This window comes from Patella vulgata, chromosome 5 (assembly GCF_932274485.2).
Source record: "Patella vulgata chromosome 5, xgPatVulg1.2, whole genome shotgun sequence".
NCBI lineage: Eukaryota > Metazoa > Mollusca > Gastropoda > Patellidae > Patella > Patella vulgata.
This window is the reverse complement of record NC_065883.2, coordinates 67,864,453-67,880,350: the sequence shown is the minus strand read 5'-3', so window position 1 is coordinate 67,880,350 and position 15,898 is coordinate 67,864,453. Positions and strand designations below refer to the sequence as shown.

Genomic DNA, 15,898 nt, shown 5'->3' with positions numbered 1-15,898 from the left:
ATTAGGGTGCTACAAAATGTTTCCTTGACAGCAGGCTACAGTGTACTACATTATCAATTGAATGCCAATGTGAACATATGACCTTGTCTTTTTTGTCCCCTTCTAAATGGCTGTAGGCTGTTCCTTGCAAGGCCTATTGTTTACACAACTAAAGGGAAACCACACCAGAAAATCTTGAGAAACATTCACAGCATTTAGCAGAATCTAGGAACCTCCAGATTAGTGAGCCAACAGCATCTAAAAGTTAATTCGAATTAAGGACGAAGAGACTTACCAGTAATGTAGTAGATGGATTTTTGATTTTCTTTCATTCTGGAGACGTATTCTTTCAGAGAGGTCATTTCATCACCTGAGCTTGAAGTGTAATAACGTAATAAATCAGCTAACTTCTTCCTGTTTGTAGAATCTTCATGGATACCAAGCTGTAACACAAAAATAATTTGATCAGATTCTTCTTCATCAAAATTTAAAGAAACATTTATAAGAGTGAGCAAAAGGGAGATAACTTGTCTTTTCCTCAGAATACAAGGACCAAGACAATCACTTTGCCTATATTGGTTACCCATACACCACCCATTTTGTATGTCAAACCGTTGCTTTTGTGTTTAGAATCTCTGACAGTTGTTAGTACATGCATCTTTTGTCCAGTTTTGGTAAATATATTCAATTTAGTGAAAAGTCTACAGAATTGACTTCATACTAGACAGATATTACTTCAAGACATTACAATATGATCAGAACCGCCTACTGAACAGTTGGACGTTCTGCATGAACTGAGCCAATGAAGATAAAACACTGAAATCTCTCCACATAGTTAACATTTCAGATTAATGGAGACAGACTTATAGTCTCAAAATGGTATAGAATAAATATATTAAATATCACAACCTACCTTCAAGTTTTTGCTGAATTGTTCGTAGAATTTCTTGAAATTGTCTTGATCTGCAGCAATATCGTCAAACAGTTCCATGGCTTTTTTCACCAGATTTTTACGAATAACTTTCAGGATTTTACTTTGTTGCAACATTTCACGAGAAATATTTAGAGGTAAATCCTCAGAGTCTACAACACCACGGATAAAGTTCAAATATTCAGGAATAATTTCATCACAATTGTCCATAATAAAAACACGTCTAACGTATAACTTTATATTATTCTTCTTTTTCTTGTTCTCGAACATATCGAAGGGAGCTCGTTTAGGTAGATATAACAGAGCACGGAACTCAAGTTGACCCTCAACTGAAAAATGCTGAAAAATAGAAAAATTATTGTTAAGTCAATGGAAATGAAATTTAACATCCTACTGTTTTGCTCAGACTGGGCTAATTTAGACGGGCATACCCCATACAGTGTGCTATGAGGGAAATTTTGCCCAGACAGCCCCTACTGTTTTTCATACCATCCTAACGACCATACTTGTCCCTTGTAAGGCCCTCTATACTTCAATCACATCGGAAAACAGCGAGCCAACATCTTACTATGTCCTCAATTCAATTGATCTTTCCAACAAAAGGTTAACTGAGGAAGATTAACCAAACAGGCAACCCTACCCCTCGTCAGATACAAGCTCGGAATCAAAACCATGCAACTTAATTCAGACCATTAGGCAAAACAAAAAGACTAGATACCTTAACAGCTAAATGATCTTCCCAATCATTGGTCAATGATTTATAAAATTCTGCGTATTCTTCTTGAGTAATATCATCTGGGTTCCTTGTCCACAAGGGTTTAGTTTTGTTTAATTCTTCATCTTCGGTATATTTTTCCTTGATTTTCTTTTTCTTCTTGTCTTTTCCTGCTTTCTCCTCGTCATCTTCATCTAAATCTTCTACTTTTGGTTTATCTTCTTCATTCTAAAAATAAACAAGACACCAGGATCAATAATATGTTCAACTTTTGCTTTATCCCCTATTCAAATTGATATATTTTCAGTTATTATTCTACTTTTACTTTATTATTTTAGTTATCAGGAAGATACTCTTCATTTATTATCGATCCAATTTGATATTGGAGGTCATCAATGGTTTTGCATGGACAAATGGATAATGGATGTTTCAATGCAGCAGGGGGATTTGACACATTCTATCGCTATCGGAGGGTGGGGCGGAGGAATGCTAGTCCTGAAATATATAATGTAACCAATCAGAAGATTCTCACCTTTTCTTCATCTTTGTCATCTTCCTTTTTCTCTTCCTCCTCTTCGTCGTCACTGACTTCCTTTTCTCGCTCCTTCTCTACTAATAATGTGATTGGATAGCCAATAAACTGACTGTGTTTCTTAATGACCTCTTTAATTCTACGTTCTTCTAAATATTCAGTCTGATCTTCCTTTAAATATAGAGTAATTCTTGTTCCACGAGTCACCTCACTATCTGTAAACAAAAAAACAAAAAAAATTATAAATGGTTAAATACCCATATCTGTCCACTTCTAGCAACATACTTATGCCAGGGACCTCTTCAAAGATTACAGTATGGGTTAGGTATATCAAAGTCAGATTTACTACAACTCCAAAATTTCCAGATATTTTGTGGAGAGCTCAATAAATTTTGACCCAGATAAATGGATGGCACATTTAAAATTCCTTCTCAGAGCATTTTTTGTTTGAAATACTTAAACACATAGGCTATCTGCCATCAACTGGCACATGTCTACTCCCACCACATACAAGCTTAATAACCACTACCAAGACTTAAGACACTTATGAAAAGTTTTGCAATCTATAGCGCTCAAGTTGCACTATGTCATTCAAACTTTTAATAAACAATACAGAAAAGCTAAAAACAATTTGAATCTTTTATCTACTTTATCCTCGAAATATTTTAATTTTCAGTTTCCATGAATAATGTTATAGTTTACTTACTTTCAACATGTTTAACAGTAAAAGATCCACCAGCACAGGATTCCCATAAATAGGCTTCATCATCGTTATTCTTTGACAAAACTACTACTTTATCAGCTACCAGGTAGGCGGAGTAGAAACCTACACCAAATTGACCAATCATAGAAATATCAGCACCAGCTTGAAGAGCTTCCATGAAAGCCTTGGTTCCAGATTTGGCAATGGTACCCAAGTTGTTGACCAAGTCTGCTTTGGTCATACCAATACCAGTATCTTCAATTGTTAGAGTTTTGTTGTCTCGGTCAGGAATGATGCGGATTTTAAGATCTTTACCGCTGTCAAGCTTTGATGGATCAGTTAATCCTTCATATCTGATTTTATCCAGGGCATCAGAAGAATTGGAGATCAATTCTCTGAGGAAAATCTCTTTGTTCGAATAAAATGTGTTGATGATCAAGCTCATCAACTGAGCGATTTCAGCCTGGAAAGCGAATGTTTCCACCTCTCCCTCATCTGCCGCTGGTGGGGGCTGATTCTCCGGCATCTAAAAATCAGAAACAAATTGAAATGATAAAGGGTTTCATGTGCCTGTTCTGCACTAGCTGAACTAATAAAGACAGTAATCAAATAGAATTGTACGCCTTTGACATTATAAAGTTTCTGTCATTAAGTCACAAGAGCAAGAAGTTATTTTTATCTGGGAAAAAGATTCTCTATTAAAAATTGACTTGTCGAGGCAAATCACTTAAGTGGGCGTGACATCCAGATAGATAAGAGCTGAAATGGTTCTAGATGAGTGGACATATGGGATGGGAAGGGGCGTTTTTGTTGGTTATTTTAAAAATAATCAATGTCAAAACAACAAGGACAAACCCCTGTATAGCCTTATTTTCGAAAGTAAAATGTGAGAAATCCAACGATTGAATTGAAAATTTGTCTCGCTTTCAAATTAACTAAAATATAGGATTAACTGAAAGGAATTCTTGCTACAATATAAGAAAATTAAAATAACCATTATGGAGCATCATGGACATAAGAACCATTCGATTGCAATCAGCGTGAAAAATTATTCTCTAATGTCAACCTTGAGAGCCTAAAATTGCTACAACTTTTTGATTCCATGATCGATTTTGAGTATTCGGGTGTCGTTTTGTTTCTTTTTCCAGGATACACCCATTGTAGGGCGACCCACCATAAATAAATATCTCCAAATATCTCGACAATTACGCTACAATATTTATATATATGCCAAGCCTCAAATCAGTTTCACACAATTATAGTCACTAAATAAACGATCATGTTGTACTTAATAAGCTATGACCATTAATCATCTATAAATAATAGACTGAAAACTGGTTCCAAGTGTCGTCCATAACATCCAGACACTTTTGAGTAAAAGATAGGTTATGTGCCCTTGTTTTGAAATTAGTCTCGCTTAACCAGTCTATCGACCATTCTACGTCTGATTGACAGGTCGGGATAATCAAGACTACTTTTTTACGAAACATAACAGAAAGCTAGAACAAGAAATTGAATTTAGAAATAAGCACTTTAGACAACTCAACAATAGTTTTAAGAAACTTGTAAATGTAAAATGAAACTACTGCTAGTATCATGTTCCTGCTAAAGAAAGGATTCAGAGATAGTATTTGTACTAAACCAAAAGAAGCCGCTCTTAAAGGTACAGTTAATGATAAAGCAATTTAAAAAATAAAACAAACGTAATTTCTAAAGCTGCTGTAATAACCAAAAAGCTAAATTTTACTGCTATTCAAAATCGTCAATAGATTTTTTACGTCTGTAATAGTTGATATATTTGTAGAGAATTGCACTTGCCATGGCTATTTATCGACTCAAAGAGAGTGCAGGGTAGTCATAAATCGGTTCGAGACGCGCAACTGAAGCGTGCACATTTAGCCGTGTCGAGACCAACTTTCTGTAGAGTGCACGGGTCACCCTATCCATTGCAATGTTAAATAAAAACAAAAAAATTCCATCACAATTTTTTTTGTCTGGTACCTTACAGTACCTAATTCCTGCCATCCCGAACAAATTTACTACTACAGGACATTCAATAACGTATCACAGTTTTTTTTTTTTTTATTACAACATTCAAGTATGGAAAAGTCGGTTTGATAAATCTTGACAATGATCCCAATTTAAAACACGACACTCTTCGTCTTAGAAGTCATATATGCTCAACGTTAGAATAATCGAGAACCGGTTTCGCTTTCGGCTTGGGAACTTCCGTGATTTCAATTCGGGAACATTCTTGTCTGTAAAATAATCAATACGTGAATTTTGTCGCCTAGAATAAATTAACAAAGTCAATAACCACAATTCCTGGCGCAAACGAAGGAATGATTTGAAAAGCGAGCAAGATTTCTCTTAAATTGTGTTTTTCTCTAGCAGACGACGCATAAAATTGAAGCCAGACACGTCTCAGTCAGTCCACAAAGCACGTGTTTAGAAGAGCGAGTCAAATAAAACAAATTCAAACCATAAAAAAAACGATAGAATTTTTTGAACCTTCCTAAAACTTAAGAATGAAGACTAAAGATTTAATTGCTGGTTAATTTTAATTTGGAATCAATACATACCTTGTAAAAATTTAGGTTTTTAGTTGTTAGTCGCTGTTGCAAATGTTCTCAAAAGCCGCTTGTCTGAGGAGAGAAAGAGCGTAGGTATGAATTTAATAAGACGGTGTAGCGGAACTATTTTTGGAATAAAATTAAATAAACGAAAAGTCACAAATAATATCAACAACGTTTTCCAATATATGCGTCTGTGTCTCGCTTCGAGGTTGCTATCGGTTTGCAAATTACTTCGATGTAAGAAATGTACTTGAATTTATAGACCGAACTATTTCCAGAAGGAGGAGTGAGCCGCTATAAAATAAGAGTAAACTAGTTCCTTCCAGAACATTCTCCGGATGTGACGTCAGTTCTAGAACTCTCTGTCAGTAGTCCTCGTTGTCTAGTCATTTTGTTTTTGAACATTACAATGCGGGGATTCCCATTGCCCGCTTCCAATGGTGGAGGTTGAGGTTCATTTAGGGTACGACAACATATTCGGGATTCAGCGGATGAAGAATATGCCACTTTGTATTATTGCATGACCCACTTTCCAATATATACACAATATAACATACTATTTTATTATATAAATAATATTTTAGCTTAATCTCTAAAAATTATGTGCCTCTGTTTCACCCTGAGAGCTCCCACAGTTGCGAATAATTCAAATTCCGCTGGGTTTCTCCGAAATAGCTACGAACTACAAGTCGATATTTTGTTCTCGGGGTGAATAAACTAAATTCAATTGGATAGAACGTGTAAACAGGAACATGTTTATTCACATTCGTGCTTTGCTGTAAGTAGCGACACGTAATTTCTCGAATTCTCCAGTTAATAATAATGATATAGATCTCTATATGTACGGTAGTCTAAATTTAGGAAAATAAAGATTTGTTGTCGACCTAATTATTCTGCTCATAGTCCTTAATTAATAATCATGATGTATTTTAAGGCCAATTTTAAGGGCATTTTTTGGGCGAGTAAGTATAATAAATAAAGTAATTCGAACACAATGCGCTAGACGAAAATTTTTAAAAAATGAGCTCTTCATTTTTCGAGAATCTGAAAACTAATATATTCCCGTACAATCAAAGGTTATAATCATATGTTTGGTTAACCAGGGCCATGCAGGGAGTATTTTATAATTAATTACAGGATGTTTCAGTCTATTAGATGTGATGTATTAGGCCTATTGTCATATTTCTTTAATGTAACTCGATCAATGCTACATTGCATCTGTTCAGATGTAATACCCTTATAAGGATTTATATAGCCATAGATATGCAACAGTAGATTAATTAACGATAATTTGATTGATAGACATCTCATGATGTTTAGGCTACATCCCATCTGTAATACCCTTATCAGGATTTATAGCCATACATATACAATAGCTAGATTAATTAACGATATAAATTATCGTTAGACATCAAATCCCATTATCAATTCACAGCGTCTTCCTAACTTGTCGAAGCATGTTAATTGTGTGGGCAGTAATACCGGATATACTTGTATGTACACAAAATACAGTTTTATTGCATCGAAACGCCCTTTGAGGATACAAAATACCATGTATACGGTACAAAGGATATGAACAAACACATGTCAATTCAAACGTATATATAGTGGCCTATCGCTATCATTCATTATTTTATACAAAACAAATTAATTTAAATCAAATTTCTGTTAAAAGTAAAAACGAAATTAAATAAAAATCAAACTGAAAATTGAAATAATATTACAAAGTCAAAGTCAAATCCAATTGAAAAGTAAAACGAAATCAAAATCAAAATTAATTTCTTATTAAAAATGAAAAGAAATGGAAGTAGAATGTGAAATGAAAAGTAAAATGAAAATTCTTCGTATCCTATAAAGATAATCATGCATACAATACATATTGAGGGGAGCCACTGCGGCTTGCAGTGAGTAAGACGCTGGCTCCACAGTTTGAAAGTCTTGGATTCGCTCCCGATGGTGGCCGAGAAAGTTCCTCGGGATTTTCCGGCATGGTGTCTATGGTTTCAGTGGTGTAGGACGTAGGGCGTGTTGACAAGGACACCTGTCTAGACGTTCGAATGAGACCCTGTGAACACATTGGTCTACAGGTAAAAGAAACCTAGACAGTTGGAATTCTATATATACAGTAATATAGACCGTAGCACCACTGAGGGCGCATGTTCCTGAAGCGAGTTTTAAAAAAGTGATCAAACTTTCTATTGAAGATGCGGAGGGGGTGGGGTGGCCGAATAGTTAGCGCGTGCACCTTGTATCATTAGGTCTGTCATTGAGTCCACTGGCGTGGTTTGGATTCCCCGGCTGTACGTGACAAGGGGTATAATAGGGTCGCCTGTCCAACCTCTTGGGGTTTCTCCTGGCCCTCCGTTTTCCCCTCACTGCTAAAGACCCTTACGCGGAAACGAACTATTGAAATAAAATTGAACCATATGTTAGTCCCGAAATGACCTAGTGTGTGTGTCGAGTGGACGTACAACCCCATTTCTCCCCCCTCCCCCGTAGCACCAATGTGTGGACAAATTTTCCCTATCTCTTTTTCTATAATTTTTCACCCGTGTAACCCAAGTTACTCTCAAAAAGTAGTGTAGGTAGATAAGAAGATAAATTCAGATGGGACGAAAAACGATGTCCTGTGTACACGTTGGCGTGCATGTAAAAGAACTCTTTACAATTGGAATTCCGAATAAAGGTAGACTGTAGCGCCGCTGTCACGGCAACGTTTCCCTCATAGCATCCAAACGACTTGACATATTTTCCTTTTGAGACACGCTTTTGACGCGTGAACTTGAATTTCAGAAAATAAATTACCCCCCCCCCCACCAAAAAAAAGAAGAATAAAAAAGCACTACTTCACGACATACACGTTGAACCCCTGTATTAAGACCAATTGTATGGATTTGGCCTCAAAATTGTGGATGGTCTTTCTATTGAGTGACATTGTTAGGAGCAGATCGAGACAATCCATGTAGATTTGTTAAAGTAAAACGAGGGGAGAAATAGAGTTTAACGCCAATTCGACACATGAACTAGGTCATTTTGAAACTAACATGGTTCGATTTAATCTTGCGTGTATTAGTCTGGCTATCATTTGATTCAAATTGATTTCAATAATTCGATCACTTGCGGTTAGGGTTCTTTAGCAATGGGAGGAATCCGGAGAAAATCCACGATGTTGGACAATCGGAAAATCGAAACCACGCCACTTGACTCAATGACAGACCTTATGATTTAAAGCGTGCTAAACCAACCGTTCCCATCCGCCACCCTAAAGAAAAACAGAGCCAAATCTATTTGTGAAGGCCAGCTCAATTTTTGTCAAGGTCGCTGAAATGTAAATATAAGGTTAAAACTCGTGATTGTTGGCGAGATTGTAGGTTAGGTTTAGGGTAAGTATTGGAGCTAGGTCCATTATTAGGGTTAGGGTTGGAATTACCGCTAGTCCTGTTTACATCTCGTGACCTACGAAGAAAAATTGAATTGGCCTTATCATTTAGCACTAAACGAAAAACAGTGTTTATTACCGTTGTATTTTATATACAGCACTGGGTTTGCGATTTCTTATAAAACAACACGTTCCCATAAACCACCATATTAAAAACAGCGTATAAATATATCGTGTGACAACTATGAATGACAGTTAATACTAGACAGTGTTATAACTAATAGGTTATATAGTGTTACATCACTTATATACGGTTGACTGACGGATTGTCAAAAATTTACATTCTTTATCCATCAACGACAAACAGTAGGAGCGCAGGAGACTGTCTGACGGTTCTGACTTTCTGATTCACCAAAATAATGCACAATCCCATTGCAGCATGCACACCCTGCAGCCTAAAGATTGGGACATATTATTCAGTTACAACAAGAGTGGTATTGAGCCTTTAACAATTTCCCCTTCTTCTTCCAGGTTAGGAACCGAATTCAGATTTAAATCAAGTTGGTTCCTCGAAAAACTAAACGGTGACGCCATATTCTTATCTTGACAGCATGCGCAATAAATACATGTACCATCGGTGTAGACTGGAATAACCAGACGCTAGTGACTGTCATTCGATTGCGGAGACTTCGGACGTATTTCGCCGAACATAACTGATTCAAAATTATAGTAAAAAACAGAAACGATTGAACCTAAATAAGTTTATATACATTCGTATTACATTATTATATGCGTTGCGACCCATTTGTGTCCATTTCTAGGTCTCAAATATTCGAGATTTAATACATATTGATACTGCAGTTTATATTGATTTTTCTTAATGTCTTGCTCGAAACATCTAAATACATCTACACTCTCCCGCACAGACATGCATATTTATGAAATCATCACTCCATGGCTCTAGTCAAATATTATGCGCATTTAAATAATGAATGGTATGTCAACATCAAAGGGTGACGCCACACCTGTATTTCAAATAGATTGAATTACATACATTTCTATACAAGGGAAAATAATCAGAGCAGATTTTATAAACTCTGGCGACCACTCGAGTATCTTTTATCGAGGTACGGCAATGATGTCATATTGTTCTGGTTGCATTGTCACTCCCGTCTGCTTTCCTTCCAAAGACGGCGATTTTCGTCCGTCCGGAACTTTAAACTGGTAGCGTGGCAACAGATTGGCAGCAAACAGGAATAGCTCCATGTAGCTCAGAGATTCTCCCATGCACGCTCTTACACCTGCAATACAAAACATGATTACATTTTCTCATATATATATTTGAGTTTTGTTAAAATTGAGTGGCCTTACCGGTGCAGCTATATAGTCTTGAGGGTCCCCCCCCCCCACCACACACACACACACACGCCCTCCCACCATTTTCTCTTTTGTATTATGACCGCTTTACGTCAGTGTTCAGGATTCTGAATCCCTTGCAAAATGGAATACCGTGGAAGTTGGGAATCTCTATAACGAATAACAGTCCAAAAATGATTCAGTTTCGTTGTTCGTATTTACAAAGATACGGGGGAGCCGGTGTGGCTCAGTAAGTAAGGCGTTGGCTCGCTAACCAGGAACTGTCGGGTCCACTGACGTTATTGGTCTCGATAGTCCCTCGTAATTTTCCGGCGTGATTTCCCTCCACTAACCCCTGGGTCCATTCACGGGAGAGACACATAGTCAAATGACCAATCAAAAATAGAAAGCGAGTGGGCAAAGGGAAGTAATTCGAATTTTGTTGATACTAAGACGAACAAATCGTTGTTGTAAACTTTGTCAGAATACTTTAGGACATCTCTCCTTTGAATGGACCCTGGGGTTAGTGGAGTAGAACTGAACAATATCACCAGGGGATACGGAGGATGAAAGAACTATTGACAACTGGAATTCGAAACAAAAGTAGGCCGTTGCGCCACTGCCAGGTCAAAATTATAGCACACTGTATGGTGTATGCCCGTCTTCATCATACTAATTGCATGACAAACGAGGCTATCAACACGAATACAATGTAAACAATACTGTTTGAAAAAGAACAATATTTTCACCGTTTTTAATACCTTAAATCACTGTCCAAAGTTTTAGGGAAGACCCCAGATTAAACGAAGGGCTGCCATGTTGCTGTATTTGGGATAGATTCGATTAAACGGGAAGAATAGACACACCGCCTCAAAATCTCAAGTATCAGACGCCAACCCAGCAATGGCCAGAGAGGGATTCCTCGACCCATTGCTTCAGGAATATGGTCTTCATTAGCCGGCCTAAAACTCATTTCATTTCCTTTATCTACCACAATATCATGCGAAATCAGATTTAAAAAATGCCTATTTTGTACAGGTTAATATGAATGAGTATTATCCAACTCATTGGGGTCGAATGGTTCAACGCGTGCGTGTTAGATCATGAGTCAACTGGCTTGCAATCATCGCTTGTATGTGACAAGGAGTAGGGTCGTCTGTCCCACCTCGTGGGTTTTCTCCGGGTATTCCGGTTTCCTCCCACAGCTAAAGACCCTTACGCGCAAGTAATTTATCGAGATAAAAATTGAACCACCTCTCTCCAACTCTCACCTCCTCCAAACGGCATAAACGCCCGGTGTTTGATCATTTTACCATCCGGTCCAATCCATCGATCCGGATTAAATTCTTCCGGATTATCCCAGTAATCTGTATCAAAATGAGCTGATTTAATGTGGCACAGGACCATGGTATCCTTTTCCAGGGTGTAACCGTTTATCTTGAATTCTTCACTTACAGCTCGTGGTGGGGTTGTGGGTGCTGAAAATATATACAAATATCTTCTCTACTAATATTTGTGACTGTCGTTTGTCTGTTTGTCTGTCTGTCTGTCTGTTCGGGGTTCGCGGCTACACTAGGTCTGCCCCGAGTCTGAAATTTGGGGTATAGGGGTAGCTCGGACCGGGGAGTAACATAGGCCAGAGAGAGAGAGAGAGAGTAAAGTCCACTCAACACTAGCAACTAGGACATTCGGGACTAACATATGGTTCAATTTTATTTCAATAATTCGCCCAGAGGACCCGGAGAAAACCCACGAGATTGGACAAGCGACCGTACTCCTTGATGATCTTGAATGACTGAATGACAGACCTTATGACCTAAACCCCCATCTCTAAAATGAACATCAGATCAAAATGGTTTAATTCCGTGCAGTTTCATCCGAGTAAATTTATATTTTACCTATACAAACTACACGAAGTACTTCATTCAGGAATGCCATGAGATAGACCAGATCAACTTTATCCGTTAGATTAACCAGTCTTCCATCTCCGGCTACCTGCAAGACATAAAGAAATGGATCGGGTTAATTTCCTAGGGTTATAATGAACACGCGGCGCGAGAAATTTTGTTCGGATAGCGAAACTACGGCCTACTCCTATTTCGAGTTCCAACTACCAAGCGTTTTTTTAAGTGCACACCAACGTGTACACGGGACCTTCGTCCTGCATCGTTGACAAGTAGAAACCACGCTGAGGAATTCGGAGGTAGGTCTACTTTCTCGCCAACGCGGAATCGAACCCTGTACATCCTGGTTAGTGACCTAGGCTAGCATCTTTAGACACTGAGCCACCGCAGCTCCCCAGGAATAAAGGAAATACTGTTATATCTTGGTTCGCCGGGTTAATGCCGATCTGGATGAAGTAAGAAATATAACACCAATTGGAATAGATGCTGGAATATCTGGGTTAATGAAGTCGGGCATACGCCATATCGTGTGCTTTGAGAGAAACATTGTAGCACTATATACGGCTTACTCTTATATCAAACTGTCACGAGTTCTTTTACGTACATGCCAATGAGTACACGGGACTTCGGCATTTCGTACCATCTGAACGTCTAGAGTAAGTCCCTTGGTAAAGTCTTTGACCTTTTTTGAAGAACGTCGCCCAAAACAAGAAGATGAGTGGCGCTGGGCCCAGTTCCTGGTTTTAAGATTCGACCTATTTAACTAAAGTTATTTATAGACTGACCTGCATGATGTTCTGATAACACTTCTCTTGTATCTGAGGATAACGTATCCAGTATAACATTACCCACCATAGAGAGGTCGCAGTTGTTTCTGATCCAGCTAAAAACAGATCTACTGTTACCCGAAACACATCTTTCTCACTCACTGAAACAAAAAAATACATTTTTCAAATTCAACTGTAAGCAAATAGGCTGTGTAGGCCTATCTCATAGGCGCATCCCAGGCTATATAGGCCTATCTTACAGGAGCATCCCAGGTTGTGTAGGCCTATCTATAAGAGCTTCCCAGATTGTGTAAGCCTATCTTACAGAACATTCCACAATCTCTAGGCCGTTCTTAACAACCCTGCCGATATTCTGTATAATAAGGATTAAGGAACGTCTCCTTCAAATTGTAAATATAAACTGACAAGGACTGAATTAAATTAAACTGTTGATCAAAACTAGACTATGAATGGTCGTGAACTTTGCATTGTCTCCAACCAGGCGTGCAAACAATTTTCCGGAAACAGATCATAGTATCCTGTCACGGGAGGAAGCCATGGTCTCTGGATATCATTTTCACTAAACGCCAACGGAAGTCTTGTTGAGCTGATCGACTAGAAATCCACATGTACATAAATAATAGTAAAATCTAAAAGTTAAGGTCCCCTGCAGATCTCCGTAAATTGGATTAGGACGCGTGATTGTTGGCGAGATTGTGGGTTAAGGTTAGCGCTAGGCCTGTTAACATCTCAAGACCTTTGACCAAATCTGCAGGGGGCCTTAACATTTAGAACTAACCCCAATAAATAACACTTTGTAACAGTGATACTAATACTAATACTACTGCACTACTACTACTACTAATACTACTACACTACACTACTACTACTTACCACTACTTGCTAGATAGAGGTTCACTTCCATTTCATTTCAGTAGACAAGTTATAAATACACGCATTATACATACCTTTAAATGCTTGCGTTTCATCTTGACAAACTTTTAGATACATGTCAATAAAATCACGTGTTAATGTTGGATCAAAACTCTGGCGATGTTCTTCAATCTTTTTTAAAACAAATTTCTGGATTTCTTTATCATTATGAATCATTTTCTGAGCCTTTAAATACAGTGATATAATAAAAAATTGTTATCAAAATATAGTTACATCCACCCGTTCATACAATTCTATGGATAAACAGGTCCGGATCATTGCAAACAAAATGACGATGACAGTAAAGCGCTGGTGTCGAATTTTCAGTGTGGTTTCCAAAGTTAGTGGTGCAGCACGGATGGTTTGGGAAGGAAATGGCGTCTAGTAGCATTCTGCACACAGAGATCCATCTACTTCATACGTCGAGAATAGATCTCTGACCTAAATGGCCACCATATCCAAAAATTAGTAAACTGTTTTGTAATGCGGTTCTACCCTGTTTCACATCTGTCACACACACAAAGACTAAATAAAATTTTCCAATTTTATTAAATGGAAGTATAATAACTACTTAACAAAATTCTTGAATTATACATATAGTGTTTTCGACTAAAATCGTCAGAAGTGTGAATGCCATGCACTTGTATGAATGACATGCTGTGGAATGATACCATCTTTTGGAAGTGTCAATGAAATGAGCACCTCGGTGTTGTTGAAAGTGGTTCTAAAGTGAACACTTTGCTTGAAGTGTTCATAGAAAGAAGAAGTGTGTTAGAAATGAACACTTCAGAGGAAGTGAACACTTCATTTCGGTACGGGGTCGGGCTATCTTAATGATATGGAATGAACTTGTAATCTCCTCATCGGAACATATTATTTTCGTGAAATAGTTGAGACGTCTATACCATTCGATGTTAAACTATCTACCGGTTTGTTTCTCCGTAATTTGGCCATGAGCGGAAAAAAGTTCTCTGGATCGGAAACCCCACCATTTTCAAACAGGAAATTAAACTCGGGATGGCTATTTATAATCGAACCTGAAATACTATTCGATGTTATTAATGTTAAACCACCTACCGGTTTGTTGCTCCGTAAATTGGCGATAAATGGGAAGAAGTTCTCTGGAACGGCAACTCCGGCATTCTTGAACAGGAAATCGAGGTGATCCAACAGGAGATTGAACTCGGGATCGTCATGGTCGAACCTGAAAAAATTAAACCCTCTTTACAGTTTTCAGGGGCGAAGTGAAGGGGGCGTAACCACACCGAATATGATATAAGAAATGGACTTTTGTATTGCTTGTACCGAGAACAATTTAAGAAAATGGACTTAACTTGTACGGAACACAATTTAAGCGAATGCACTCACCAAACACTGAACATAATTGAAGAAATGTACTTACCTTGTACCGAACACAATTATGAAAACGAACCCACCTTGTGCGAAGCACATTTTAACAAGATGGGGTCACCTTGTATCGAACATAATTTAAGAAAATGAACTCAACACAATTCAAGAAAAAATGGAATTGTCTTGTACTGCACACAATTTAAAACAATGGACTCACCTTGCACAGAACACAATTTAATAAAATGGACTACTCACCTTGTACCGAACACTATGGTACAGATAATATTGGATACAGCTTTAGCTAAGAAAGGTTTCGGGTCAAAGGCCCGCCCTTTCATTTCGTCAATTTTTTCAGCCATAATTATACACTCCTCCTGAATCCTTTCCTCCAGACTTTTCTTTCCAACCCCAAAATCTCTTAAAGTCACCAAGGTAAATCGTCTCATGTTTTTCCATGTTTCTCCATTGCTCCAGAAGACACCTGGTAAAATTATTACGTTCGCTCGTTAGTTTGGGTTAAAGTTAACTTACGCCAATTTATTTATGATATAAAATCGCGTCCGGATAATGGTAATTACTATTTTTGGACACGAAAAGCTGACTTACGCTTTACTATTTACAGAAGTAATGAGAGTAGCTTTCAGGCGAGTAATTTGCACCTGAATTTGATTTGCATCTGAATTTGATTATCTCCCTTTATTCGAATATTTCTTAGGATCTTAAATAACGTTAAACGTTGCTGTTTGGGGACTTAACGATCAGATGTAGTAATG

The 15,898-nt window shown here is 37.8% G+C and overlaps 2 protein-coding genes across 2 annotated transcripts; both read right to left on the bottom strand.

Annotated features, from left to right (window-relative positions):
- Nucleotides 1-254: 254 nt before the first annotated feature.
- LOC126821357 (heat shock protein HSP 90-beta) lies at nt 255-5,673 on the bottom strand. Its single transcript, XM_050549767.1, has 6 exons — nt 5,443-5,673; nt 2,864-3,386; nt 2,158-2,372; nt 1,629-1,853; nt 893-1,249; nt 255-422 (listed from the first exon to the last, which is right to left on the bottom strand). Exons 2-6 carry the CDS (start codon nt 3,384-3,386, stop codon nt 255-257), a joined length of 1,488 nt encoding a protein of 495 aa, XP_050405724.1. The 5' UTR covers nt 5,443-5,673.
- A 3,888-nt stretch (nt 5,674-9,561) lies between these two features.
- Nucleotides 9,562-15,186, bottom strand: LOC126822019 (cytochrome P450 2U1). The gene is made up of 7 exons (XM_050550735.2): nt 15,178-15,186; nt 14,853-14,979; nt 13,811-13,961; nt 12,861-13,003; nt 12,070-12,166; nt 11,443-11,649; nt 9,562-10,116 (listed from the first exon to the last, which is right to left on the bottom strand). Exons 3-7 carry the CDS (start codon nt 13,950-13,952, stop codon nt 9,935-9,937), a joined length of 771 nt encoding a protein of 256 aa, XP_050406692.1. The 5' UTR covers nt 13,953-13,961; nt 14,853-14,979; nt 15,178-15,186; the 3' UTR covers nt 9,562-9,934.
- Between the last annotated feature and the right edge of the window lie 712 nt (nt 15,187-15,898).